The sequence below is a fragment of the Cannabis sativa genome, chromosome 8, assembly GCF_029168945.1.
Source record: "Cannabis sativa cultivar Pink pepper isolate KNU-18-1 chromosome 8, ASM2916894v1, whole genome shotgun sequence".
In the NCBI taxonomy this organism is placed as follows: Eukaryota; Viridiplantae; Streptophyta; class Magnoliopsida; order Rosales; family Cannabaceae; genus Cannabis; species Cannabis sativa.
In genome coordinates, this window is record NC_083608.1 from 6709144 (window position 1) to 6735507 (window position 26364).

Here is a 26364-nt window from a genome sequence, read left to right on the forward strand (position 1 = left end):
GGAAGTTCTATTTGTACCTCATAAAATGATAAATACACTTCATTAATAAAAAAATAAACTTAAATAATTTTTAAAATTTACTCTTAATATTTTTTAAATTCTTTTCTCATATTATTTTATGTTAATTTCAATACTTATTTTCATATTATTTTTTAAATCATTTATAAATATTTTTTATTTTTTTTAAAGAAAATTTTATATAATTTTTTATTTTTTGGTCGTAATATTTAAATTATAATTTATTTTTATTTGATGGGTATATTTTTAAGGATATAAATTTAAATAATTAAAATAATTTAGTATAATTAAATATATAAATTTATATAAAATAAAAATTAATAAATAAAATGTCTTTTTTGTTCAAAAAAAAAATAAATAAAATGTCTTTAAGGGTGTGAATAAAATTTTCCAAAAATTATTGCATATATTCCATTTCTACAACCAAACAAACAAAAGCAGTCCCAAATTCTTTGGCTAAATCATTTTAAAAAATTCAGTGGGGACTCTGGTTTCCAACACTCCTCTACTCCTTCACCATAGCAGTCGTGGGTGTCGATATATCTGTTTCCATGGAGAGCGCCTTCGCGAACGCGTCTGCGATATCTGATCAGCGGCAAAAGATCGAGCAGTACAAGCACATACTCTCATCCGTAATTTCTTCCAACGACACAACTCAGGCCAAGAAGTTTATTGACCATAGTAACATCTCTAATTGACTTGCTTTTCACACACAATTCAATTCTTGGTTTTCTTAAACCGTTTTTCGGATGATTATTTGGCTCTCAGTTCTCCTAATCGGTTTCATAATTGTATTGCAGTGTTATCTGACGATGTACCATTGGTGGTTTCTCGTCAACTACTGCAGACCTTTGCGCAAGAATTAGGGCTATTACAGCCGGAAACCCAGAAGGAGATTGCCCATTATATCCTTGCGCAGATTCAGCCACGGGTTGTTTCGTTTGAGGAACAAGTTCGTTTCGCCATTTATATGTTTTTTTTATATATATTTTATTCTACAATGGTAGTTTTCAATGCACATTGTTCTTGATTGAGAATTTTGGTGACCGTTTCCCCATGGAAGCTGATAGGGCCTTGGATTATCTTACCCGGAGATGCTTATTGATGTTTTTGCACAACACTGTTGAAGAGACTTAACCGATTTTGTTGTATTTGGTTTTAAAAATGCTGCAGGTGCTAATCATACGAGAGAAACTTGCCGAACTGTATGAATCTAAACAGCAGTGGTCAAAGGCTGCTCAGATGCTCAGTGGCATTGATCTAGATTCTGGAATGAGGTCTGAGAGTAAGATCCTATTTTTTTTCTTCATGTTTGTTCTCATGAAAGTGAGTATGTTGCAATTTGCTAGGATGTTAACCGTATGCAATTTTGTTTAATGTCGTTATCAGAGTGATTGACGATACGTTCAGGTTATCAAAATGTGTCCAAGTAGCTCGCCTTTATCTTGAGGTACATCTAAAGAATGTTTATTAGACAGTTATTGAATGTATTATATGTTACTTGATGCCAGTCCCTCATTTGGATCAATTTCTCTACGTCCAGACAGTGTAGGAATAGTAATTTTTCTTTTGCATTGGGATTTGATAAGGTGGTCAAACTCAAACAGATGATTATGATATCTGTTTCAGGCATCATTCTTACAAAATATTTAATCGCACTTGAAGTCTATGCACAACTTGATTATTATTTGTGAAGAGAAGAATAATTAATAAAAAAGAGATGCAAAGAAATTAGAGTTTTATTCAATTAAAAAGTCAAAAGTAAAAGAATATAAGTAATAAGAAAATCTTATATGGGCAACTAACATAAAAGATTAAAATAATCTGAAATAACTATTTAACACCTTCCCTCAAACTTACGATGCTGCTGCAAGAAGCATCGAGAGTTTCCTTAAAAGAAAACGAAAACAAAAAATCGTATGCCACTTAGTAAAAAAGCCAGCAAGCTGCAACGAAGAAGGAACAAAAGGCAAAGTAATGGTGTCCAACTTCAGATGGTGACGAGTAAAATGACAATTAATCACAATTTTCTAACAGATTTGCATTACCATTTGCTGGTTTTCTATTTGTTCCAGAAATATAACCCCAAATCTTTTTTCCTTTCAAAAAAGTTTTCATAACATAATTCCAATATAAATAATTCTTTCCATCCAATCTCACACTGATTGCTTGAAGGGAATCATCTTTATTGGGAGCTATTGTAGAAAAAAAAGAACAAATTGCAAAAAACAAAACTGATGAAAATTTAAAATTGTGCTGTGAAAATCAATACCCAAAACTGCTATGCGAATCACGAAAAAACTTGAAGAAATCAAACAAAAAATTGGAATGTCGAACTGTACGGATGACAATTGTACAGACCCCTACTCTGATAAATCCGCAAAAGCTGTGATTACGCTTAAGAAATTGACTATCACAAATCTTTTTCTGATACCATGATAATTATTTGTGAAGAGAAGAATAATCAATAAAGAAGTGAAGAGAAATTAGAATTTCATTCAATTGCAAAATCAAAAGTAAAAGAATACAACTAATAAGAAATCCTTATATAGGCTACTAACATAAAAGATTAAAATAATAATAAAAAAGACTAAAATAACTATTTAACAAATTGTTCTTAAATGTAAATCGAACAGTTTTTAGTATGCTGTTGTTGCCATGTTCTCCAACTTTTTGGTTGATGTGTTTGCTTTTACATGATGTAGGATGATGATGCTGTTAACGCAGAAGCTTTTATTAATAAGGCTTCATTCTTGGTTAGCAGCAGTCAGCAGGAAGTACTGAACTTACAATATAAGGTTCATTGATTTACGTACTGTGAGGTGATATTGTCAAATTTTGCATTTTCACCAAATTTGACAGGTTCTTACTTCTTTCATTGCTCCCTCTTCTTTCCTTTCTTTCCGCCAGGTATGTTATGCAAGGATTTTAGATTTGAAGAGGAAGTTCTTGGAGGCAGCATTACGTTATTATGACATTTCTCAAATTGAGAAGAGGAAAATAGGAGAAGAGTATGTATTATGTAATTTAATTTTGTAGTTATTAATGCGAGTTTTAACCAAATTGTTATGATTTTGCGATGGTTGTAAGTATACTCCAATGAGCCTCAGGCCTGATTTAGTGAGAAACTATGGATGATATATTTTTAAATTATTATTTTAATTTCAGAGAGATTGACGAGGAAGCACTGGAACAAGCTCTATCTGCTGCTGTTACATGTACAATTCTGGCTGCTGCAGGACCGCAACGTTCTCGTGTTCTTGCAACTTTATACAAAGTAATTAGCTTCTCAAGATGACCATATACTATATGTTTTCCAGTTCTTGTGTCCTTGTATTGCTCTGATAATTTGAGATTCTTTGTTTAGGATGAAAGGTGCGCAAAATTAAAGATTTATCCAATTCTCCAAAAGGTATTGGCATCATAGTTTGTGCTGACTGGTTGCTTTCTTACTTTGTTTCTCCTGCTTACTTTTGAAACGTTATTTGCTGTACAATTGGGATGCTAGGTATACTTGGAGAGAATTTTAAGAAAACCAGAAATCGATGCATTTGCTAAAGAATTAAAAGCACATCAGGTACCTTTCTTCTTTCTGGTTGTTGTATATACAGCATTTAATCACATTGTTGAGAAAGTTGATTTATGAGACCTCGTTTATCAACTTTAACAGAAAGCTGTTCTACCTGACAACTTCACTGTCCTTGATCGTGCTATGATTGAGCATAATTTGCTGAGTGCGAGCAAACTTTACACAAACATAAGGTAGGATAGTGATTTGGTTTCATTATTGCATATTTAGGCTTCCAATGCTTTTGTTCTTTTATTATTTTGATGGGATTGATAATGTTAACAGCTGCTTTTCTTCTTCTTTACAGCTTCCATGAGTTGGGCACCTTGCTGGGCATTGAACCTAATAAGGTCTTGGTCTTTGTTATTTTTTTTCTCTCTATTTAAGCTCGTGTGATTTTTAATTTATTTACTTTTTTCACTCAACTCGATTTATTTCTTTCAATTTTTGAATGCAAATGATTTTAAAATATGTATAAAAATATAAATATTTGAATGTAGAGGATCTGTGGTTTTAAATTTAGTATCCAGTGATTGATTTAAATAGGAATGAGATACTAACAAGACTCCTAGATTCTGCAAATTAGTTGCTTCTTTGTGTCAAGTAATTGATTATGATTTATATTGAGTAGTGTTATTCTTCACTAGTTGAGGCTAGCTCAAGTGAGTAATTTGTCTTGAGCTATTATTTCTCATTCTTTCTGAAAGTGCTGTAATTTGTCTTGTAGGCTGAAAAAATAGCGTCAAGAATGATCTATGAGGACAGAATGAGAGGATCGATTGACCAGGTATTACTATGTATGCAATGTGGCATCTGTCTTTCAGGTGTCATTTTTAAGGATTTAAGTTATGCATGATTTTTTTTTCCATCTAGCCTTCTGTTAGTCTCATTTTCATGAAGGTCACTTATGAATTAAATTAGCTGAGTGAAACTTGCACGCCCCATCTTGTGCGGAAGATATATTTTTCTAATGAGTACTGCATAATTTGAAAGTATCAGCAGCAACCACCATCATTTTTCAAAATTATCAAAGGAAAATTGTTTTTCTATTTTACACCAAAGCAGCACTAATCTGACACAATGTATGTCAGGTGGAAGCTGTCATACATTTCGAGGATGACACAGAGGAACTGCAGCGATGGGATCAACAGGTAATTATTGATTTTTCTTTTTCATACATTTCAATGGCTACTACTAGATTTTGAACACCGTGGGGAGTTTCATAGAGTTTGCAGTGTTGGCACAACGAGACTAATATTGTTCGTTTAAGTGATCTCATCTTCATGATTTTTGGTCTCTTCACTTGTTTAAAAAAAAATTATATAGAAAATGTGTATGTATACATGTATTTATGTATTTAAATATGAACAGATTGTTGGGTTATGTCAAGCTCTCAATGATGTCCTGGACAGCATGGCAAAGAAGGGATTGCCAATTCCTGTCTGATCTTCTGCATTGTAACTTGTAAGCACTTTGGGGTAAAATGTTTGGTTGGATCCTAAGGAATGGAATTGTTGGAATAGCTTTTGTTTGGTTTCACTTTTTACAATGGAAGCACTTTTCTTATGGAGTTGTCCATTTTAAAACTTGTAGAGACATTAGAGACTTGATCTTTATCACATAAATCTCACATTATTAATATTATTAATGTCTTTTTTATTTATTTTTTTAGAAGGGTATGTCTTAAATAACTTGTTTTTTTTTTTTTTTAAAGAAATGTTATTTTATATATATATATATATATTTGTGTTATATTAAATGTAAGTGTTCTTTTTTCTAAATATTATAATTTAAATTTAAACTTACTATTCATATTTTTCTTTTATATTTTATCTTTTACTAAATGTTATGTGGCTACATAGCCTAAAAAATATATAATTTTTTAACATTTCTATTGCACTAAAAGATATATTTCTATTATTATTTTTTTTATCCAATTTATATATTTTAAATAATATTTTCTTTGTAAATAATAAAATAGAAAAAGTGCTAAGAATCACTATTGTAATGTTGTTACTTATTGCTTAACAAAATAATATCTTTTTATTATTATTATTATTATTATTATTATTAAAACAAAAAAAGTATGATATTTCTAAAAGCCTAATGAGGATTTTCGCCCCTTAAATTTTAATATGTACTAAATCATGTCCCTTGAACTTTTTTAACCATTACAAATTCTCTCCGAACTATTAAGATTATTGAATTTAAGGATTTTTGTCCAATTTCATTCAATTTACTAATTTAGTGATTGCTTATGTACTAAATTATGCTTTCCATTTTAATGTCTACTAGGGGTGTTCGCGGTGCGGGTGTTGCGGTTTTTGAGCATTTTTTCAAACCAATTCACACATGTGGTTTTTCTAATTTTCCAAACCACACCCGCATCGCAAAACTAAAAAATTGCAAAAACCGCACTACAAAAAATGGTGCGGTGCAGTGCGGTTTTTGCGGTTTGGACTATCACCAATAATTAAACTATTACAAATACAACAAAGTTTGGGCAACACTTGTCAAAAATACCATAAGGCTTGAAAAAAAATTTAAGTTTCAATAATACAATAATTAGTGGGCTTTGGGTTGGACATTCACATATTGAACCTAAATAAATATAAAAATTGGTGTTTTTATAATGTGTGGTGTGGGAAAAATTCAAACCGCGACCGCACAACAAAGAATTTCAAATCGCATTTTTTTGCAGTGCGGGCAGTTTGAGCGGTTTGAACGGTTTGATGAACACCCCTAATATCTACCAAATCATGCCACTCGAACTTTGACATGTGTCAAATCATGCCCCCTGAACTTTCATTTATGTTAGATTTTTTTTTACTAAAATTGGAAAAAAGTCCTTAAATCCAACAATCTCAATAGTTCAGGGAGAATTTTTAATGACCAAAAAAGTTCAAGGAGCATGATTTGGTACATGTCAAAGTTCAGAGGGTAAAAATTATAATTAGCCTTTCTAAAATGAAAGTATATAAGAAAAACTAATTATACAACTAATTTATATAATCAAAATAAAAATCAAGTATATATCTTAAGTGTAAGGGATAAAAATGATTTCGGTGGTAAAAAAGTAATTCTAGGGGATTAAAATGAAGAAAGAGCTAATATTGTGATATAGTAAGACTGTGAAAGAAATGCATGGTTTCATTAAAAGGGTAGCAGAGCAAGAAGCTTAGAGGCAGAAGAACAGAGCATGATGGAGGAAAGAATAGTTGCGCTTAAGGAGCTCTAAGGAGGAAAGAATAAATGCGCTTAAGGATCTTTAAACGCAAGAAAAGGAAAGCATGCTAAAGAGCATATGAGAATTAATACACTTTTCGTGCCTATAAATAGAAGCACCCCTTATTTAGAAAGACGAACGAATTCTTGATCACACCCTACTAGTCGAAATTTTGTCAGAGTACATCCTCAAGAGCACGTTTGAGCTCAGAAAGTAATCGATCTAGACTAGATTGAAGGAATTGAGAAGGAATCTATGTAAACCGATACATATTGTATTTTGATTAGATCAAACCTGGTGTAAAGAATTCAAAGTAATAATACAATTTTGTTGTTGAGTCAATTTTCGGCATCAACAGCTGGCACTGTTTGCTGGATTCTCTAGAACAAAAATATGAAGTTGATACGAACTAAGATGGGTTCTAAGAAGGTGTCAGAGAAGGCAATAGCTCCAAGTGAAGGAGATACGTCGAATCTAGTTATTGATCTGACTACTGCATTGGCGTTGGAGGTAAGATAAATGAATCAAAGAATGACTGCGCGAGACAAACATAATGAGGAAATGTGGCGTCTCGCAAAAGAAAAATTCTAGCAAGAGCAGCGTGATACTAAAGAGAAATGTCAGCAAGATCAAGACGAGAACAAGCAACATCAAGAGGACATTAACCACACAATGCAGAAATTTATGACTGAAATGGATGATATACGGGCCAAAATGAACAAAACTCAAATTCATTACGAACCTGGACAAACAAGTGGGTCTGAATCTCAATATTTTTTCGACAAGTTACAATCAATAACAATATCTCAGAACTTTGAGAAAGAAATGAGAAATCAACCGACGCTAGGTGCTCAAAGAGAAAGAAGTGTTGGAAAAAGCAAGAAAGGAGGATAAAGCAAGCTAAATTCATGATTTTATACTGGATTCTGTTAACTCCGCAAGCACAGAGCAGGTGCTCCAAAAGCACTTCAAGCAAGAATAGAGGAATGAGCAAGTAAGGATTGAGTGCGATCCAAATCCAATAGGAGTGGCACAAAAGGCACCAATAATCGCCACACAAACACAACCATTGCGCTCTGACCAATCTGGAGGTGATCTGGAGCAAATAAAAGAACAGATGGTGAAAGACAATATGGCAAAAGTCAGAGAGGGAAGGATCACAGAGCTGGATGATCCAAAATATAGCTGCAATGAGAAATGTGGCTAAGTTTCTATTTGCAAAATGGATCATTGATGAACCCAAACCAAAAGACTTCACCATGCCAACTTTTGCATTGTTCAAAGGAAAAGGGGGTCCATTGGAGCATGTGCTCCAATTTGAACAGAAGATGGCATTGGAGACCAGTAATCCAACAATCAGATGCAAGACATTCTCTACGACCTTAACAAGATTAGCTTTATTAAGATTCAAGCAATTGAAATAATGATCAATCGATCCATTTAATGAGCTTGCCCAGCTCTTTGCCACTTAATATGGTAGAAACGCTAAAAGCAGAAAAAGAGAGAAAAGAGTTGTATCAAACAGAGCAAAAAGAGGGAGAGCATCCTCAATAATTCTTACAAAGATTTTGAATGTGATGTATCAAGTGAGCGAAGTAACCACAAAAGATGTGGGTGGTTACTTTACTAAAAAGGTGCTCAAAGGTTCCTTGGCAAGTGAACAACTCATTCTTTGCAAACTAAAAACAATGACTGAAGTGATAGAAAAAGTTGAAGGAGTTTTTCGAGGTCATAGAGCAACGAGAAGAAGAGCAGAAAAGGAAAGAATTTGAGAACAAAAGAAGGAAAAGAGGCTCTGAACTCTATGCCATCAAAAGGAAATCCACCACCAATGATCAGTGAAAAATGATACAAAAACTCAAACATGAGGCCAGGACCAAATCAAAGAAGCTACATGAATAAGAGGCCAAGAGTAGAGCCTGAAAGCAAGCTCAAGCTCAATACCACTCATGCTCAGATTTGATTAGAAAATAATGAAAAGGCAATATGGAAGGAACCTGACATAATGGTAGCGCAGCTCAAAAGGAGAGATCAGACAAGACGTTTGTCACCTCACGAATGAGTGGAAATCTCTCATAAGGAAAACGCACAATAATAAAAGAGGGAGGACTCCAGTAGTATGTGAAAAAGAATCAAGATGGAAGGAGCAAAGAAAGATGGAAAACAAAGGAATATTTAAGGCAGCAAACTTGCGAACTGCCTAACCTATTCCAAGGGAAAGGTGATCATGCTGAAGTAGATCCCCATGATTCTTGGAAGTACTGAACCAAAATCTAGTAGGAAAATATGATCTAACAAGAGAAGCAGACCCATCAATAGGGTAAAAAGGTTGCGAGCTCAGCAACATGAAGTTAATTATATTCTTGATGAAGAGAAACATTTCCTTATGGCTTCAATCACCTTCACCGAGGAAGACCTCAAAGAAGTAAAATTGCCACATGATGACGCTATCATCATTGACTTTAGATCCAAGATTGTATCCTAGGGAGAATCTTAGTGGATGGAGGGAACAGTGCAAACATCTTGTTTCACGAAGCATTAATCAATATGGGGTTAGAAGAAAAATCAGAGCTTCAACTTTACTAGTGCTTTCCTTTGACAATAACCGGGTCTATCCTCCCGGAGCGATTGAACTTGATGTCACGATTGCTGGAAGGACTTTGAAAGTCAATTTCATTGTGATTAAAGTTGTATTTGGTTACAATGCAATAATGGGGAGAGAATGGTTGCATTGAATGCAAGGAGTAGCTCAAATCCTGAGACGTCCATCTCCTAACGATGCTCATATAGTTGACATCAAAGGGTGCAAGAAACAAGCCAAGAAGTGTTGCAAATTGATGAGGAAAGTCAACGCGGTGAAAGAGAAGATCATTGCGGAAGAGGAGAAATAGCAATCAGAGGGCTCTTTTCCAGCATACATGAAACATTTGGAAGGAGAAGAGGAAAACAGTGTGAGAAGGTTAACAACAGAAAAACTTGAGGAAACTCTACTTGATCCTTTTGAGCACAAGAAAATGGTGTTGGTAAGAGCATAAATGGAAGAACAAAAAAGTGAAAAGATAATGAGCTCACCCAATAAAGAAGATAGAACCTTTTCTTGGGAATCAGAGGACATGTCGGGGATTAGTCCAAAAGAAGAGAGGCTACCAAAAATTGACTTTCTCAAAAAGTGTATTTATACTTCACAATGGTCATTTGTTCGAGCCAAAAGAAGGAAATGATATGTACTCTTGGTTACTTCATCAGGTGGGAAGAAGGAGAATCATATGAAACGATTTCAAGGGAAAAATCCTTGACTTTAATATGGAAACATGTCGATTATCAATTTGGGATTCTACATGATTCAACGACGAACAATGGCGCACCATTTTGGAGTGCAAAGTTTAAAAGCTCTGCAATGCTTTGAAAATTAAACATCTATTTTGTCACTAATAACATAAAAAAGGACTTGGAGGAAAGCAAAACTAAGTGGCTAAAAAATTTGTCAAAGGTTCTATGGGCATACCGAACCACAAGGAGAACCCCAATAGGAGAATTGCCATTCTTCATAATTTATGGAATTGAAGCTTTAATTCCAACTGAAATAGGTTTGCCAACCTTACAAAGTGAAATTGTAGAAGATGAGAAGCGAAATCATAGATTAATTAATTATTAAAATCTGTGATAATATTAAAAACTTCACTAAAATAAAACACTTAATGAACATTATAACGACACTAAAGCTATGTTTCGGGGATTTTTTTTATAAAAGTTTTACAAAATACTATATACAACGACAAGTCAAAATACGAAATCAAAATACACAGCAGATGCAGCCCAAAACAACTCCTGACAACTCGGCACATAAGCCAACAGGGTCAATAAGTACATTGCTGGAGAAGATCGTCACCTCGTGGCTGCTCTAACTTCTCTTTGCCTTTACCTGCACCACAGAGCATCCGTGAGTGACAAAGACTCAACAAAAAGTAATAAAAGAAATACATGTAATAATTAATTGTCCATCTTACTATTATAAAATAGTCAAAAAATAACATTCCAAAGAGTATGTAGTATAATCGATCGTATACATGGAAATAAGAAGTGATTATATATCGCATTGCCTAATCAGGCAAGCCCGTGTCATAACCTGACATCATACATCATATGACGAACTCACCTAATCAGGTGAGTTCGTGCCACAACCTAGCACCAATGTTTCATATCGCCTAATTAGATGAGCCTGTGCCCTAATCTGGCACCAATGTATTGCATCACCTAAACAGGTGAGCCTGTGCCACAATCTAGCACCAACGTATCGCATCACCTAAACAGGTGAGCCTGTGCCACAACCTAGCACCAACGTATTGCATCACCTAAACAGGTGAGCCTGTGCCACAACCTAGCACCAACGTATCGCATCACCTAAACAGGTGAGCCTGTGCCACAACCTAGCACCAATGTATCACATCATCTAAATAACTCGGCACCAATGTATCGCATCGCCTTATCAGACGAGTCTATGCCATAGCCTGGCACCCATATGTCACTGCTGCTACCTAAATAGGATCACTGATAGGAAGAAACCTAACAACGATTTCAGTTTAGAGTTATGACTTTCTCACAGTTGCCTCACAAGAACAACCCAAATACTAGTATCCACATATCACATTGCCTACTCAGGCGAATTCATGCCATAGCCTGGCATCCATGTATCGTATTGCCTAATCATACAAGCTCATGCCATAGTCTGACATCCATACGCTGCATTGCCTAATAAGGAAAGCTCATGCCATAGTCTGACATTCATATACCGTATTGCCTAATCAGATAATCCTATGGTTCTCAATCATTGTCTAATAAGACAATTGTAACTATAATCCGCTTTAATGGTAATCACCATTTCATTACTTCAATCATAATTGAGTTGAAATGATAATTAATCATACTTTAACATGTTATGTGGTACTTGTATACGTTTCTTACCTCAAGTTTTTGTTCAAATATGTTGGTCGACCTACTTGGAGAACGATCGATGATCCCGAGCCCTATATCATAACGATAAAACAACAGTAAACAAATAAGTGTCTATCTCGAAACATTGCTTAATATTTTCATAAAATAATCTTGGGTTTTCTACCAAACCCCGTGGTATAAATACACTAAAATAAAACTTATATTTTGACTTTGAAACATACACCATATTGTAGAGCTTGTTGCAAGCTTCAAAACGGTGTATAGAACGTCTAAAACGGACACCCGAGTAAAAAATTATGACAAAAATACGATTTTTGATCTACTTGAAATTTCAGGCAAATCGTTTTGGTAAAAATGATTAACCGTTTCTTGGCACGAAAAATGCCGAATTTTGCACTCTTTGAAACACCACCGAAACCTATTATCATTCCAAACTTCATAGGGCACATATGTACCATATTATAACAATTCTTACTTAACAGAAATTAAAATCGTGTCTTTAAATGAAAAACACCATTAAAGTTCAAATTTAAGCTTTAAAAAGTTCTAAACTCGATTTATAACTCAAAATTACCTCAAATTCAACAAGTAAATATCAAAACTAGTCCCATGGCTACCCAAAAACAATTCATGAAGTCAAAATTCTTATAACTACTCTAAATCACAAAGCCACTATATAAAACCAATTGTATTCAACTTAAAATGAAACCAATCCTTACCTTAAGATTTTTCTCTTCAATGCTTTACTATCTTGCTACTACCAGAGCTTGAATTACTAAGTTTTGGGTTGAAAATTAAAGAAGAAAATGGATTAAGGGGAAGGAGGATTTTGTTGCATCGAAGGAGAGGGTTTTGTTTCGTTCTTTTCTTTTCTGTAATATTTTTTTAAAACTTATTTTATATATACATATAACTGATGAATTTAAAAACCAAACTTTAATAATAATAATATAATAATATTATTAATAAAACTTTGTTGATAATAGTTATCTCATCATTTCTTAGCCACTAAAAAATCTCCTTCTAGAGCACTAGGTCAAATCCCACATACTTCTAATTACCTCAATACTTACACTATTAACATATTACAATATTCCCATCATATCTATTAATTAAACTTGTTATGATATTTTTTGCCCCCGATCAAGTCTCTAAGGTAGCCAAACCTGAAAATATTTTCATCCCACAAATAGCTCATATTATGTTCACACATGCTATATAATTCTCCATAATTAATAAATTTCGCTTATTTATCTACTTATAATAAAACTAAAATTTACGTTGAAATAGATTAGTATGATCATAATCTCACTTATTACCTGATTAGTCCATAATATATATAAACCCAAATTATTTATTATTAGGCTTATTGGGATATTACAACCATCCCCTACTTATAAAAATTTTGTCCTCAAAAATTATCTGAATAACTCGGGATATAGCTCTCGCATCTGCGATTCTAATTCCCAGGTCACTTCCTCAACTTTATTGTTTCTCCTTTCGATCTAGGATCTAGATAGGATGTTCTTCGTAAGATAAGTCTGTCTAGAGTTCAATATCATTGTAACTCAAAATATGTGTCAAATTTGACTCGTACTTTCTCAACATAGAGATATGGAAGATAAAGATATTATGCACCCCGAACAACATAGGTGGTAAGACTAATCGATAGGCCACCTGGCCTATCCACTCTATTATCTCAAAAGGACTGATGAATCTAGGACTTAACTTCCCTTTCTTCCCAAATCTACGCACCCCTTTCATAAGTGACACTCAGAGAAATACAAAGTCTCGCACTTGAAATTCAATATCCCTACGCTTTGGATCACCGTAACTTTTCTATCTACTTTGTGAAGTGAGCATACGAGATCAAATCTTTTCAATGGCTTCACTGGTCCTTTAGACCAATTTAGGTCCAAGATAAAGTCTCTCACCAGCTTCATCCTAATGGATAGGTGGTCGATATTATCTACCATACAACATCTTGTAATGTGCCATTCCGATGGTACTCTGGTCGCTGTTATTACATCAAAACTCAATCAAGGGTAGGAACTTGCTCCAAGATCCCTCAAAATCAATCACACAGGCCCGCAACATGTCTTCCAATATCTGAATGGTTCTCTCAAACTGACCATCTGTTTTAGGGTGAAAAGCCGTACTAAACCTCAACTTGGTTCCCATGGCTTTCTGTGAACTTTCCCAAAACTTGGAAGTAAATTTGGGATCACGGTCTGAGATAATTGACTTCAGAGCAGCATAGAGTCGCACTATTTCCTTAATGTACAATTCAACATACTAGTCCAAAGTATAGGTCACATGCACAGGCAAAAAGTGCACTGATTTGGTGAATTTATCCACTATCACCCATATGGAATCATGTAACCGAGTAGTACTAGGTACCCTACTACGAAGTCCACAATTATGTCTTCCCACTTCCACTTAGATATTCTCAAAGGCTAAAGTAGACCTGCTGGCTTTTGGTGTTTAGCTTTCACTTGCTGACAGGTTAAACACTTCGAGACGTATTCAACAATATCACTCTTCATTCCCAACACCAATATAATACCTTGGTGTCATGATATGTAATGACCGCTTTAGTAATTTGGATTAGTAAAGACAATTAGCACTAATTTCTGTTATTTTTATAATTATTTATGAATTTAAGTATTTGTGGACCCTAGTATTAGAAACGAGTATTAGAGTTATAATTTCTCGATTCAGGAGATTTTATTAAACTCTAGGGGTATTATTTGACTTATATGTGAAATATGTAATTTTTGCCCGGCGACAACGGAAAATGCGATGGATGGCTAGTTTGATCACATGGGTAAGTTTAGAACCTTATTTCTTAAGTGGGAAATATTTTAGAGAAAATAAAATATCGGGTTTAGGTGGGGTTATGAAATTTGACTATTTTACCCCTAACTTTTGAAATACCCTAGTTTTGGGTTAAAGGGTAATTTAGTCATTTGGTTAAATGGAGTGTTAGGTGGTGCCTAACCTTGTGACTGTTGGAAATTGTGTTACCAGGATCTTAGATCTACTCACAAGTATGTTGATTAACACCCTAAATATGAACTTCTAAAACGATTATAAATAAACACATATAAAGTATGAGAAACCTTACATTGGGTGCAGCGGAATAATATGTCTCCTTCCACTCAGATCTCTAACCCTTGTATCCTTTCTGTCGCAGAGTATTATAAAGATCTGAGCCCGAATGTCCTTGTTGAATTGTTTTCTTCACGATCTTCCACACTATGATTGATGTACTACTTGCTGTGTGTGGGCACTACTCTATCACTAAGAGGATTCGAAACATTCAAGGAAGAAGAAGCAAAGAGAGTGGCAGCTAGGTTTAGTGTGATGGCTCAGGTTTTTCTCTGAAAGGAATAAGATGCAAAAGTCACTTTTAGCCATCACTATCTATTTATAACATGCCACATAGGGTTAGGTTTGAATTATTTGGCATTAAAATAATGAAAATATTAAACGATAAAGCCTACATAAGTGGCCAGCCATGGCTTAGTGGATTTGGGCCTCACTTTTGCAATTTTGCTGTTTTATCATTTCTGCATCTCATTTTCTCAAAAACGCCAATTTTCAAATTCAACCAATTAAATGTCAATTTCAACTATTTAATAACTATAAATAATTATTAAATAATATTGTCATTTATTATATTTATTAATTAGACCAACCAAAATATCTTAATTAACAAATATACCTTAGAAACTCTTTCTTTACAGTTTCGCCCTTGCTTAGTGAAAAATTCACAAATAGACATAGTCTAATTTGAGAATTATAATTGATTAATCAAAACCAATTAAATGAGTCTTACAAGTAGTATTGTCTCAACTAGTGTGGGGACCATGGGTCTATGTATCCGAGCTTCCAATAAGCAGATCAAGAATTTACATCCTAAATTCACTGACTTATTAATTTTTCGTTGAATCCAGGGATAGAACTTAGAATTGCACTCTCAGTATATATAACTCTCTATATGTTCCACCATATAGACACGTCATTAGTTATCCATTGTTATAATCCTAATTTGATCAATGATCCTCTATATAGATGATCTACACTGTAAAGGGATTAGATTACCGTAACACCCTACAATGTATTTTATCCTTAAAACACTTAACCCCGTATAAATGATATTTCAGCTAAGTGAAATGAGTACTCCACCATTTGTTTTTGTTTGGTCAAGCTCGAAGAAAATCATCCTTTACTTCCTATTTGCCAGATAGAAGCTATAGATTCCATATTTATGTTAGCGCTCCCACTCAATTGCACTACCGTGTTCCCAAAATGTACGTATCACCATGACCCAAAAGTAGGCTTAACTAACAAATCAAAGAACACGAATAACACACTTGAGATTGAACCTAATCATATCAGGATTAAGATCATTTGATCTAGGATCAACTAGGTGATATTGAATTGAATAGATATTACGGTAAGTTTAATAAATCTATGTCAAAGTTCAATATCGGTCCCTTTCGATGCATACTCCATGCATCCAACCCAAGCTTTACTTAAACCAATGCTCTGGAAAGAACATAGCATTTCTCCAAATGCAAGTAAACTCTGTTGTAGATTGTCATATCAGTAAAACCCCAGTGTCTGATAAATCTAGGAATCTTTACTCACATAGTCATGTTTACTTTCCACTGTGTTGACAACTCAATAAACAGGATTAAGTATGTGAGAAGGGTTTGGATGAATTTATAAATCAAATAGACAAACAATTGATAAGATGAACCAAAACATACAAATGAATGAAAAATACTTCTGTTTCTTTATTGATATTGAATAAAATGGATTACATTGAAATGGAGTTTTATTTAGGGCATAAAACCCAACAGTGACACCTAGCAATTTTTTATTCAGCCAAAGGTTAAGTGAATTAACCCTTATTCATTTAGAAAGAAAAAGGAAAAATTAGAGAAAATACCAAAATCAAGAGGACGCTCTCTCTCTCTCTCTCTCTCTCTCTCTCTCTCTCTCTCTCTCTCTCTCTCTCTCTCTCTCTCTCTCTCTCTCTCTCTCTCTCTCTCTCTCTCTTCGAATCAGCCTTAGACCAAGGAGATTGTTGCTGGATTTTGTGTTTTCAGCAAGGGTTGAGGAGGAATCAATCAAGGTAAACCCTAGTTGCTCTCTAGTTATGGTTTTCTTAAGTTTTTAGTTGGTTTCAAGAGGTGATTTTGTGATATAGGGGCTGTTAGGGTTGGGAATGTTTAGGGTTTGAATTTTTTGGTTCCTTTGAGTTGGTTTTAGGTCCTAACAGCTGGTATTGATGGTTGGTTTAAGTTTTGTGCAAGTTTAAGCTTTGAGTTCAAAACTTTGATCTCTAATGGCATAAATTGATTTTGTATGTTTTTCTGTGAAATATTGGCTGGAATATATTGTATATACCATAATTAGGTACTCTGGAAGGTTTGGTGGAGTTTTGAGCTAGAAATGAAATAAAGCACTAGATTCTGATTATAGTGGTCAAGAAGTTTTTTTATTGCACCACAAGTGTAAATGGTATTGGGTTGAAACTCTTTTAGTTAAGTCCGGTGAAATAAGAGGTGACAGATTGATCACCTTGTTGCAGATGAGTGAGTTGTGTTTGTAATTGAAAGATGCAAGTACCATACCCTCATTGAATCTTTTAGCAAAATTCTGCCACATATTAGAGGCAAAATAAAAATATATGATGCTTTGGGAGATCTCATGGGATATAAGATGTAAAATCAAAGACATGACAATATTGTTACATCAAATCCCAGAATTGAAAAGAGGATTACCAGTAGCTGGACGAGGGATGGATTCATCGATGAAACCAGTTTTGTTCTTTGTAGCTTGGGCCATTGTTATTACACGCTTCCAAGATTGGTAATTAGCATAATTTAGAACAGAAGAGACGAGAATCAACCTAGGGCGATCTCCAGTGCTGAGGAAGAAGGGACTAGATGAATCTTCAAGTGTGGGTCAATCAAGATGAGGTTGAGAGCGTCAAGAAGAAGCTGGTGGGGATTAACGCCACTAGGGAGAAGATCGCCAAGAGAATGAATTGGATTTGAGGAATCAAATCCAATTTGAGATTGAGTAGGTGATCTAGAATTCTAAGTTCATCGTGGAGCCACCAAAGAAGGGGGAGGAATTAACAGAGCAAAAGGAGCATTAGGAGTAGGCTCTTATCTTGAAAACAAGTAGAAGGTGTCACCATGGAAGTTAAACATGTAGAAGGTCTCACCATGGAAGTTATGGTGGGCAAGGTTTCTTATACCATATGAGAAAATCAATAATAGAGCAAAAGAGTTGTTTTGCTTTTATTTATGTAATAAGCTAAAAATGAAGTAATCCGCGTACATGGCTTTATATAGGCAACAGACAGTCATAGAAGCTTAAGTTAGTAAGAGAACTTAACTAACTAAATTAACAAACTAACCACTCAACTTACCAATAACAAACTTAACTAATTATCTACTAATTCTAATAAATTTTTTCAAGTATTGGATTAGATCAATAGTGTATTGTTGTTTAATATATAACTTTATTAGTCCCAGAAGCCTAAACTTCAGCCCAAGTTTGGAAGGATTCAATACACCAAATTCAACTAACATAGAAATAAAATATGTTGGGTATTGCTGCCCCTTTCTGAAAGGAATAATTCCTTGGAATCTACTTGTGGGAATGAATATGGTTGGCAATGGCATCTGCACTTGGTGGAGCTCCATTGTTAGTAGAAGCATCTTCAGATCTCACCCGCCGATAGAAGAGTACATATGCAGCACCCGACTTCACTTCTTCTTCATTGATTGGTGATATATGACTGTCATCAAAGTTGTACCACCTATTTTCATCTAGAAGCTGCAAATTGTAACGTAGTTAGTATGAGCAACGAAGCACCCAATATCTGTAAATGTAATAAACAATATAATGCAATATATTAGGATCCTTAAGAGTATGATTATTCCTTTAACTTTTTGCTTAAATGTGCCACGTGATCCTTTTCTGTTTTGACCTCAAATTTAATATACATTAATTGATCGATTTTGGTATTTATATCACATTTGCTAATACACAACAAACTAAAGGAACAACATGAACTCTCCACTCACCTTAATGTGTGCAGTGTAATGACCACTGCCCATCCCACCATAATGATTGGTCAACGCATACAGTTCATAGAGTTGACGACGAGAGTTGTTTTTATTAGCTACGTAATTTGTTAGATCAAAGTCATGAATGGGGAAGTTCACAAAAGTTTCGAGTTTATGCTTCATCGACCTGCTGTATGAGAATCTTTTCAAATGGATGACTAACACTTCAGGAAGTCTCCATAGATCAAGTTTTTTGCTTGCCTGTCGTCTCTCTTTACATTGAGGGCAGTACCTTCAGCACATACACAATGACATATATTATAAATCAGACTACAATTAATTCCACAGGGTCCTTGTGTAATTTCCATGAAATAATTAAAAAATGATCAAAAATTAAGAAAAACAACCAACCGCCCAGAAGATGAATGTCTGAAACGCAAAGTAGGAAATACATATTAAGGATAAGCAGCATACTAAGTAAAGAAATCCTTTTTAATAGTACCACAACAGATGCAGTGTATCTGAAAATATTATGATATTCTCATGGGAATCTGAAGTTAGGGATGAAACAAAACAAACAAACAGAAAAATATGCTTTACTTCATCATTGTATTTTTTTTTTTTTCAATTTCAATATCTAAACCCCCAAACCAACCAACTACTCTAAACTTCAAAAATTGACCCAAGACTAATGAAACTGACAGACCCCACTGCTATCGTCAATTCAATATCCAAAACAATAAGGGAAAACGGAGAGAAATTGCGGGAATAATGAAATATTAAATAGGAAAACAGATAATTGTTGTTTAACCAAGGTATTCGAGAGACCTCAACTCTCCTTAGTTCCTAAGCACAGCTCAAACAAAAACACAATCAGCATGCTGCCTTTAATATTCTCATCAACTATGTATCCATCTCTAAAACAGCTTATCCACTACTCATTACTATAATTACAAACATGATAAGCTTTTAGTTGAATCTTCCTTATCTTAGAACACAAACAACAACTGAAATTCTCTTGAGCTTTCTCATTGATAAACACCAAAGCTTACACAATAGCAAGCTTTCCAGAGCTATCCGCTCAACAACCCCTCCAGGTTATTATTACCTAGACTAAATCCTTTAATAAAATATCCATCATTTATCAGAATTGACAATAGTTAACAAAATATCAATTTCGCAACCAATTTATTCATTTGTTTTGATAAATTCATATATATATATATATATATATATACACACAAACCTATACTTTTAGAGAGAATACGAAACTAACCACATATCTTCAGGTACCAGAGGTTCTTCACGTAGAAATGCTTCTAGGCAGGTGTACAAAGAAAGAGGCTCACATCGGGCTTTCTTTGTTACAGGTCCATATTTGAACACTTCTGGCAAGTTTTCTAGAAATTGAGTATCATAATAATCCAGGAGTTTCTGTGACCAATCAATATATATTACTATTGATGTTGATGTCGAGGAGATCTTAATGGGTTTTTCTTCTCCATCAGACAAATCAATACATGCATTTTTTTCATCAACCAACTGGAGTGGTAGTTCCGGTAAAGTTGCTGCTTTAAAAGAAGTTACATTGTTCTTTACTAAACTAGAGGCGTGAAATTCAGTGCAAGCTATACCAGAACCAGTGTCATCCTGTGGTTCCAAATTAGTGGTTGACTTGCTAATATCAGATACATCAACATCTACATGATTCGGAGTTCTTCGTAGCGATGAGAGCATTCTTTGAACATTTTTCTGTATGTCACCTCTCGTAATTGCATCACCACATGAGATTGACAATATAACTGGTGTTCCAAAGGGTTTCCATCCTGTACTATGGTTGCCACTAGCACCTCTAAGAAAATTAAAAGCAAAAAAGCATAAGACAGCGCATTTTTGAAAAATGGAAAAACTACTAGAAAGAACCTAATTGGGTAATATAGATCCATAAATATCTTTTGGACTGGGACTACAAGCTCAATACTAAAGTTACTCTAATAATGAGTGCCTGAGCTACAATTTCATTTACATGATATAAGAAATTCAATTACAGAAATACAATAATTTTGCAATATAAGCCTCCCTAAGTTAATTTGCATGTTAGATTGATCATAAAGAAAAATTGTACTTACTGTTCTCTACGGCGATGTATCAACTGAAGATATTTTCGGTTCTTCAATAACTTAGGAGTTTTGTAGGCAGCAAGACGTTCATCATCTTTGATGGTGGACAGTGATATTAATGGATCTTCTAAAAACCTCTGAATTATATGGCTACGGACCTATAAAATGTCAAATTAAATCACCTTAATTACATGCAGGCAAATGAAAATCGAAAAATTAACAGTCAATAAAATGCAACAAACCTCCACTAGTAAGAGTTTCTCACTAGGCTTCAAGAAACAAGCATTGCTAAGTGCCTGGACCAAATCCCTACAACGTCCCTGCTTTGGGACTGTAACAGTGCAAGAAGTTGGCAATGCACTTCCATCACATGTAAAAACTGTTACGGTCATAGTTCGAGTGATGGTAGATTGAAGAGGCAGTGAAAGATACATGAAAGGATCAAATGTGACAGAGACCTTATTGCACACTGGACAAACCAGAGTTGATTTGTATTGACCCTGGAAAATGAATAACCCATAAATGCTCTACACAAAACTCATTAGATAGAATATATGCTATTTTCAGCATTGTGTATCTATAAATATATGTAAAGCATTTCAATGCATAGGAGATGCATACACGTACAAAGACAGTGATAGATATGGAATATGATGCCATACACATGTTTATCATTGACAACCAATATTTTCAGAAATATTTTCAGAAGTATGTGATTGAATGACCTGTTGGGCATTTTCCGTAATCACATCATTCAGGCCTGCATTCCCAACATTTGTACCAGACATCAATTACATATTATCATCAAAAGGTGTACTTACTTGGCACACATCAACAATTATAGAATCATTACGAGCAATATGATTTGCCCAATACTCATCAGCAACTTGTTCATCAGGTCGGCCATCAGCATCTCTAGATCTTATGTAAGGTTTGTGCTTAACACGATTCAGATCTTCATGAAGACCATCTAGCAGAAATGCTAAGAGCTCCTGAAAAAATAAAAACTTTAAATCTATTTAATGCCTTTGGTTCATGCACTGCATGTCATCATTTGTTGCCTTCATATAATTTGAGCAAACCTGAGAATCGTGCTGATTGTATCCACTAAACTGTGGTGCAAAACGAGCAAGCTTTGTCTTGAAAGGTCGAGGAGCAACTGGCATTCGTCCGGGTGCCCACAGCTTTCGAAGTAACTCGCCAAATGCTAGAGCTAGCTCACCCTACAATATAAACCACAAAGTCACAAGAAGATTGTTCCCATATACACGAGCATTAGTAGGAAATAATTTAGGAGACCATCAGTTGAAGAAAAGGAGATAGAATACATTACTTATGCTGATCTCAAACAATTACTAGAACGAAACCCCAAGAGAGTACATTTTGAATGAGGTTATATTAAAAGATCATTTGACTCCATAAAAACAGCTTAAGACATCACTACTTTAGATTTCGAATTCTCTACTTCCAGCAGCCACCACCTTATTCCCACAAAATATAGATGGACAAGATTAAACAGCCAACAAAAGGAAACAATCTTCCTTTACCAAACACAGTTACAGATAATAATACCTAATCAAATTTAAAAATCAGTAGTAAATGATTCTCTGAAGTGAATGACAATTCTTTTTGCTTCACACAAGTGGAATTCAGATTCTTAAAAGAATAACAAATTCATTTACATAATCATTATACATAATTCTATGTAATTTGAACTTAGCATGTTCTTTTTATCTAACAAAAGCAAAAGAAATACAAGAACATCACACATTTATTATATCCTAAATCCAGAAGAACATCACATATGTTATATAGTATTTGAAACTTACAACCATGCCTAGAGGGTTTTGCCAGTTTATCTCTTGGTGATAATCTTCCCGAAAATATTTTGCAAACTCTGGTGTATGAACAAGACACTGAATAGCACTGTTCATGAAACAAGTATTTCCAAGATTTTGCAAACCAATCAAACCACCAGGAGACCCCCTTGTACTAACGCCACTAATCCCATAAGCATTATCCGACTCTCTAGCTAAAGTAACGTTCTGACTTTGCGCATGCTCTGTGTTGTAGCTTCTAGATGCACCCTTGCTAGCAGATAAACCTCCTGCAATTGATAAGCTCGACTTAGAAGGCTCTACAAGAATAGAGGTAGCTTCCTTCTCAAGGGATCCATTGTTTTGAATAGAACTCATGCAGCTACCCGATACAGTAGTATTCACATGGTTAAGGACCTCCACCAGAATCTGCTTTAAGTTTATTACAGAAAAAAAAAAAGTTAAGAGACCTGCCAACCAACAAAAACTCCACACATTTTCTTTCTGCAAAACATCTATGACAAGTTTAGGTATAGCAAACATAAGCAAGTTTAAATTTTGAAAATCTATCCTTTGTCATCTTACCCATTTTATTGTCAAACAATGAAGATGTTTCTAATAAACAAACAGAGCAGCAAAACATGATAAGTAATATTATGCATCACCAATAACACATGTTCAAGCATCCCTGCGTTTCTGATAATAAGTAGCAAGTTAAACAGTTAACTTATAGAAGACTAGTCCAACAAAAAAGAAAACACCTTGACATCAGACAACAAATTTATTTTGAAACTGAAAAATTATGCGATTTTAAAGATGTATTTCAAGAGTAACAGCAAAGTCTGCAACCAGTTGTTCCAACAACAAAAACCATTGAAAGCTAGATAAGATTACACCATCCACACTTGAATGAGAATATAGCTTAAAAAGCATAATACAGATAGTAAAATAATGACTCACATCCTGATCCATCTGTATATTCGCATCATCCAGTGTTTTCTCCATGTCATTCATCAAAGCATGCTTTCGACGTCCATAGTAATCCCAAATGCACACCTAGAAGACAGAAAAGTAATTAACATTTCCAAAACAGCATGAAAGAAAGCTCAAGATATTTTAAATAAATACATAATATGCAGTGGGTTATTAAAACATATGAAGTTTACTTGTTCTATGTTCAGATCAAAGATCTCACAAGCTCTTCTATGAAGCTCTCCAATGGATTCCTGACAAAAATATTTCAATGTCAAAGTTTACAAACAAAATTAGCAAATAACTACAGACACCTTACAGTAAAGGAGATTGCAGTTACACAAAAAATAGTGGTAAATATCTCATGTCCTGGCCTCATACTGTACCTTCTTGCTTATTCTTATGGTAGAACAGTCACCTTTTGGCATCATAAGTAATTGAAGTCGCAAAGGATAGACTTCTACAGCCAACTCAGTTTGTGAGAGACCTGAACTAATTACTTTCCTTGCCAATGTGGGCCCCCCTCCATACCTATCAGCACAAAGCATTAAAGTCATATTTAATACCTCTAAAAACACTACAATTTAAAACACAAGGATCTAAACATGCATTACAATCAAGTCTATTAACATTAATTATACTGACAGATTTTTGTTTTAAAAGTGCACACGACAGTGTTAAGGGGCCGCGAATACAAAAACTATACCCCAAGTGATTGTCACAAGGTTTCTCTACAATTTCCAGGAGTTGCTAGAAATCAAACCCTGGGCTATGAGCGAACTTTGTAAGAGACAAAAGCCTTCACAATGTAAAATATGCTCCGCAACATGAGTCCTTCAACATGTTAGGAGTACCCAACTTAATATAACAAGAGCTCATATCAACAAACTATTTAAAGTTTCTAGGACTTTCAACTACAAGTTGGTAATGATAGAAGAATAGTCCTATCCATTATCTAGCAACAATAGCGCGAGAACATCATTCTAACAGACAATCTTCTGCCTTTCAATATGAATTCACATGTTCAATAGAAGACATGAAAACCTTGTAAATAGAAGGAACTTTCACTATAAGACTTTTGTTCATTCCATACCATGTATACAATTGGTTCCAAACTTCTTGTGGTAGCAATACATAATCACGGCCTTCAAGTAAGGTATCATGTACATCGATTCCTGCACTGGAATCCTCTAAGGTAACTTCAGATATCAAATCCGAATTATCAATACCAGCAGGCTTTTTCAAGGTACTTGAGCCAACCAAATCACAATGTTCAGACAAGGAGGAAGCATCATTGGGATTGTTCGGCTGGTCTTGATTGACATACTCAATCCAGTGTTGCCACCATCTGTTGGGAAAAAAATAGAGAATATTAGAAGCTCTCACTTTTAAATCTTCACTCAGAAATGAAATAAGCACTAGGCTGTCAAGCTCCATAGCTCGAGGCATCAATGATTTCAAAAGCACGACCTTATAATTTACATTAGACTTCAAAACAAGAATCCAAATCAAGATAACACTAATGGAATTCAACACAAAAGGGGTTCATGGGAGAGAGAGAAAAAGACTAGACACACACACACACAGACAAAGAAAAAAGGAGACTGCGAGAATTATTATAAATGGGTTGTTTCTCCAAAATCTAACCGCCTTCTCCTTAAAAGTGAGACAAGTTAGTGCCTTACAGGTCTCCCCATATCATATGCTGTATCAACACAAACAGGTTAAATATAAAGAGTACTCTACACTAAATAAATAAACTAAACTATTACACTGCCCCTTTCCACCTGAATTCAATTATTCCAGAATGCTTCATATGGACAAAAAATATTACATCGAAATTCCCCTGAAAAATTCACTTACTATTTAGCGACTAATTTTCTTCCGGATGAGAAAAAAAAAAAAAAATAGAGGGAAAAACCTTTGGGTAATTAAATAAAAAGTATCGCCTTCTTTGCTGTTAGCTTCGGCAGTGAAAGCAATGTCTCGAATGAAAACCCTTTCTTCCTCGGGAGTCATGTCTGTACTGCCACTGGTACTGCACATCGACACCTCCGCCATTGCCCGGATCCAAACGACCCAAACAGTGTTGCTTCTTCAGCGTTGTCTCAGAAACAGCTGTGTTCTGAGTCGTTTTTGGAACCGATTTTTAAAAGGTGAGGGCGTTTGCTTAGATTATTATTGGAACCACAATTATATTTTGTGGGTAAATACAATTTTGGATTCTCTGTTTTACAAAAGTTACCAATTTTGTTAAATGATAAAATAGATCTTGTATTTTCTAAAATAGTACAAATAGGACCCTAAATTGATTTTTTGTCAAAATAAAGTTTAATTATAATTCGATCTAAAAGTGCTATGACAAAACTGTTTACATTTTTTGTATCTGTTCGTATTTACAAAAGTTACCAATTGAACCTTCTGTTTTGTTAAATGACAAATGGACCTTGTATTTTCTAAAATAGTACAAATAGGACCCTAAATTGATTTTTTGTCAAAATAAAGTTTAATTATAATCCGATCTAAAAGTGCTATGACAAAACTGTTTATATTTTTTGTATCTGTTCGTATTAGGCATTGTCTTTAAGTTGGT

General features: G+C 34.5%; 2 protein-coding genes across 5 annotated transcripts; one reads left to right on the top strand and one right to left on the bottom strand.

Annotated features, from left to right (window-relative positions):
* Positions 1–422: 422 nt before the first annotated feature.
* Positions 423–5260, top strand: LOC115700820 (COP9 signalosome complex subunit 4). The gene is made up of 14 exons (XM_030628481.2): positions 423–699; positions 819–970; positions 1192–1295; positions 1408–1468; positions 2724–2816; positions 2929–3029; positions 3187–3295; positions 3386–3430; positions 3527–3595; positions 3689–3780; positions 3894–3936; positions 4314–4373; positions 4678–4737; positions 4958–5260. The coding sequence occupies exons 1-14, from the start codon at positions 570–572 to the stop codon at positions 5030–5032; spliced, it is 1194 nt and encodes a 397-aa protein (XP_030484341.1). The 5' UTR covers positions 423–569; the 3' UTR covers positions 5033–5260.
* A 12804-nt stretch (positions 5261–18064) lies between these two features.
* Positions 18065–25968, bottom strand: LOC115698820 (ubiquitin carboxyl-terminal hydrolase 5). Of its 4 annotated transcripts, none has more exons than XM_030626010.2 (14): positions 25693–25946; positions 24865–25119; positions 24158–24302; positions 23966–24025; positions 23760–23855; positions 23186–23228; positions 22812–23089; positions 22065–22205; positions 21804–21974; positions 21225–21482; positions 20992–21140; positions 20139–20714; positions 18881–19154; positions 18065–18629 (listed from the first exon to the last, which is right to left on the bottom strand). In XM_030626010.2, exons 1-14 carry the CDS (start codon positions 25830–25832, stop codon positions 18441–18443), a joined length of 2775 nt encoding a protein of 924 aa, XP_030481870.1. In that variant the 5' UTR covers positions 25833–25946; the 3' UTR covers positions 18065–18440. The 4 variants fall into 4 exon arrangements, with proteins under 4 accessions (XP_030481870.1, XP_030481869.1, XP_030481867.1 ...); XM_030626009.2 differs by having other exon boundaries at positions 23186–23231; XM_030626007.2 differs by having other exon boundaries at positions 22812–23228; positions 25693–25968.
* Between the last annotated feature and the right edge of the window lie 396 nt (positions 25969–26364).

What these genes read in the sequence shown, in the direction of transcription:
- LOC115700820 (XM_030628481.2), top strand. Translation starts at nt 570, where the DNA reads ATGGAGAGCGCCTTCGCGAACGCGTCTGCGATATCTGATCAGCGGCAA. An exon ending in TTCTTGCAACTTTATACAAA is followed by an intron (nt 3,296 to 3,385) that starts GTAATTAGCTTC and finishes TTCTTTGTTTAG; the next exon opens with GATGAAAGGTGCGCAAAATT. An exon ending in TGAGAGGATCGATTGACCAG is followed by an intron (nt 4,374 to 4,677) that starts GTATTACTATGT and finishes AATGTATGTCAG; the next exon opens with GTGGAAGCTGTCATACATTT.
- LOC115698820 (XM_030626006.2), bottom strand. Translation starts at nt 25,832, where the DNA reads ATGGCGGAGGTGTCGATGTGCAGTACCAGTGGCAGTACAGACATGACT. An exon ending in ATATACAGATGGATCAGGAT is followed by an intron (nt 23,232 to 23,759) that starts GTGAGTCATTAT and finishes ATAAACTTAAAG; the next exon opens with CAGATTCTGGTGGAGGTCCT. An exon ending in ATTACACTGCACACATTAAG is followed by an intron (nt 18,630 to 18,880) that starts GTGAGTGGAGAG and finishes TACAATTTGCAG; the next exon opens with CTTCTAGATGAAAATAGGTG.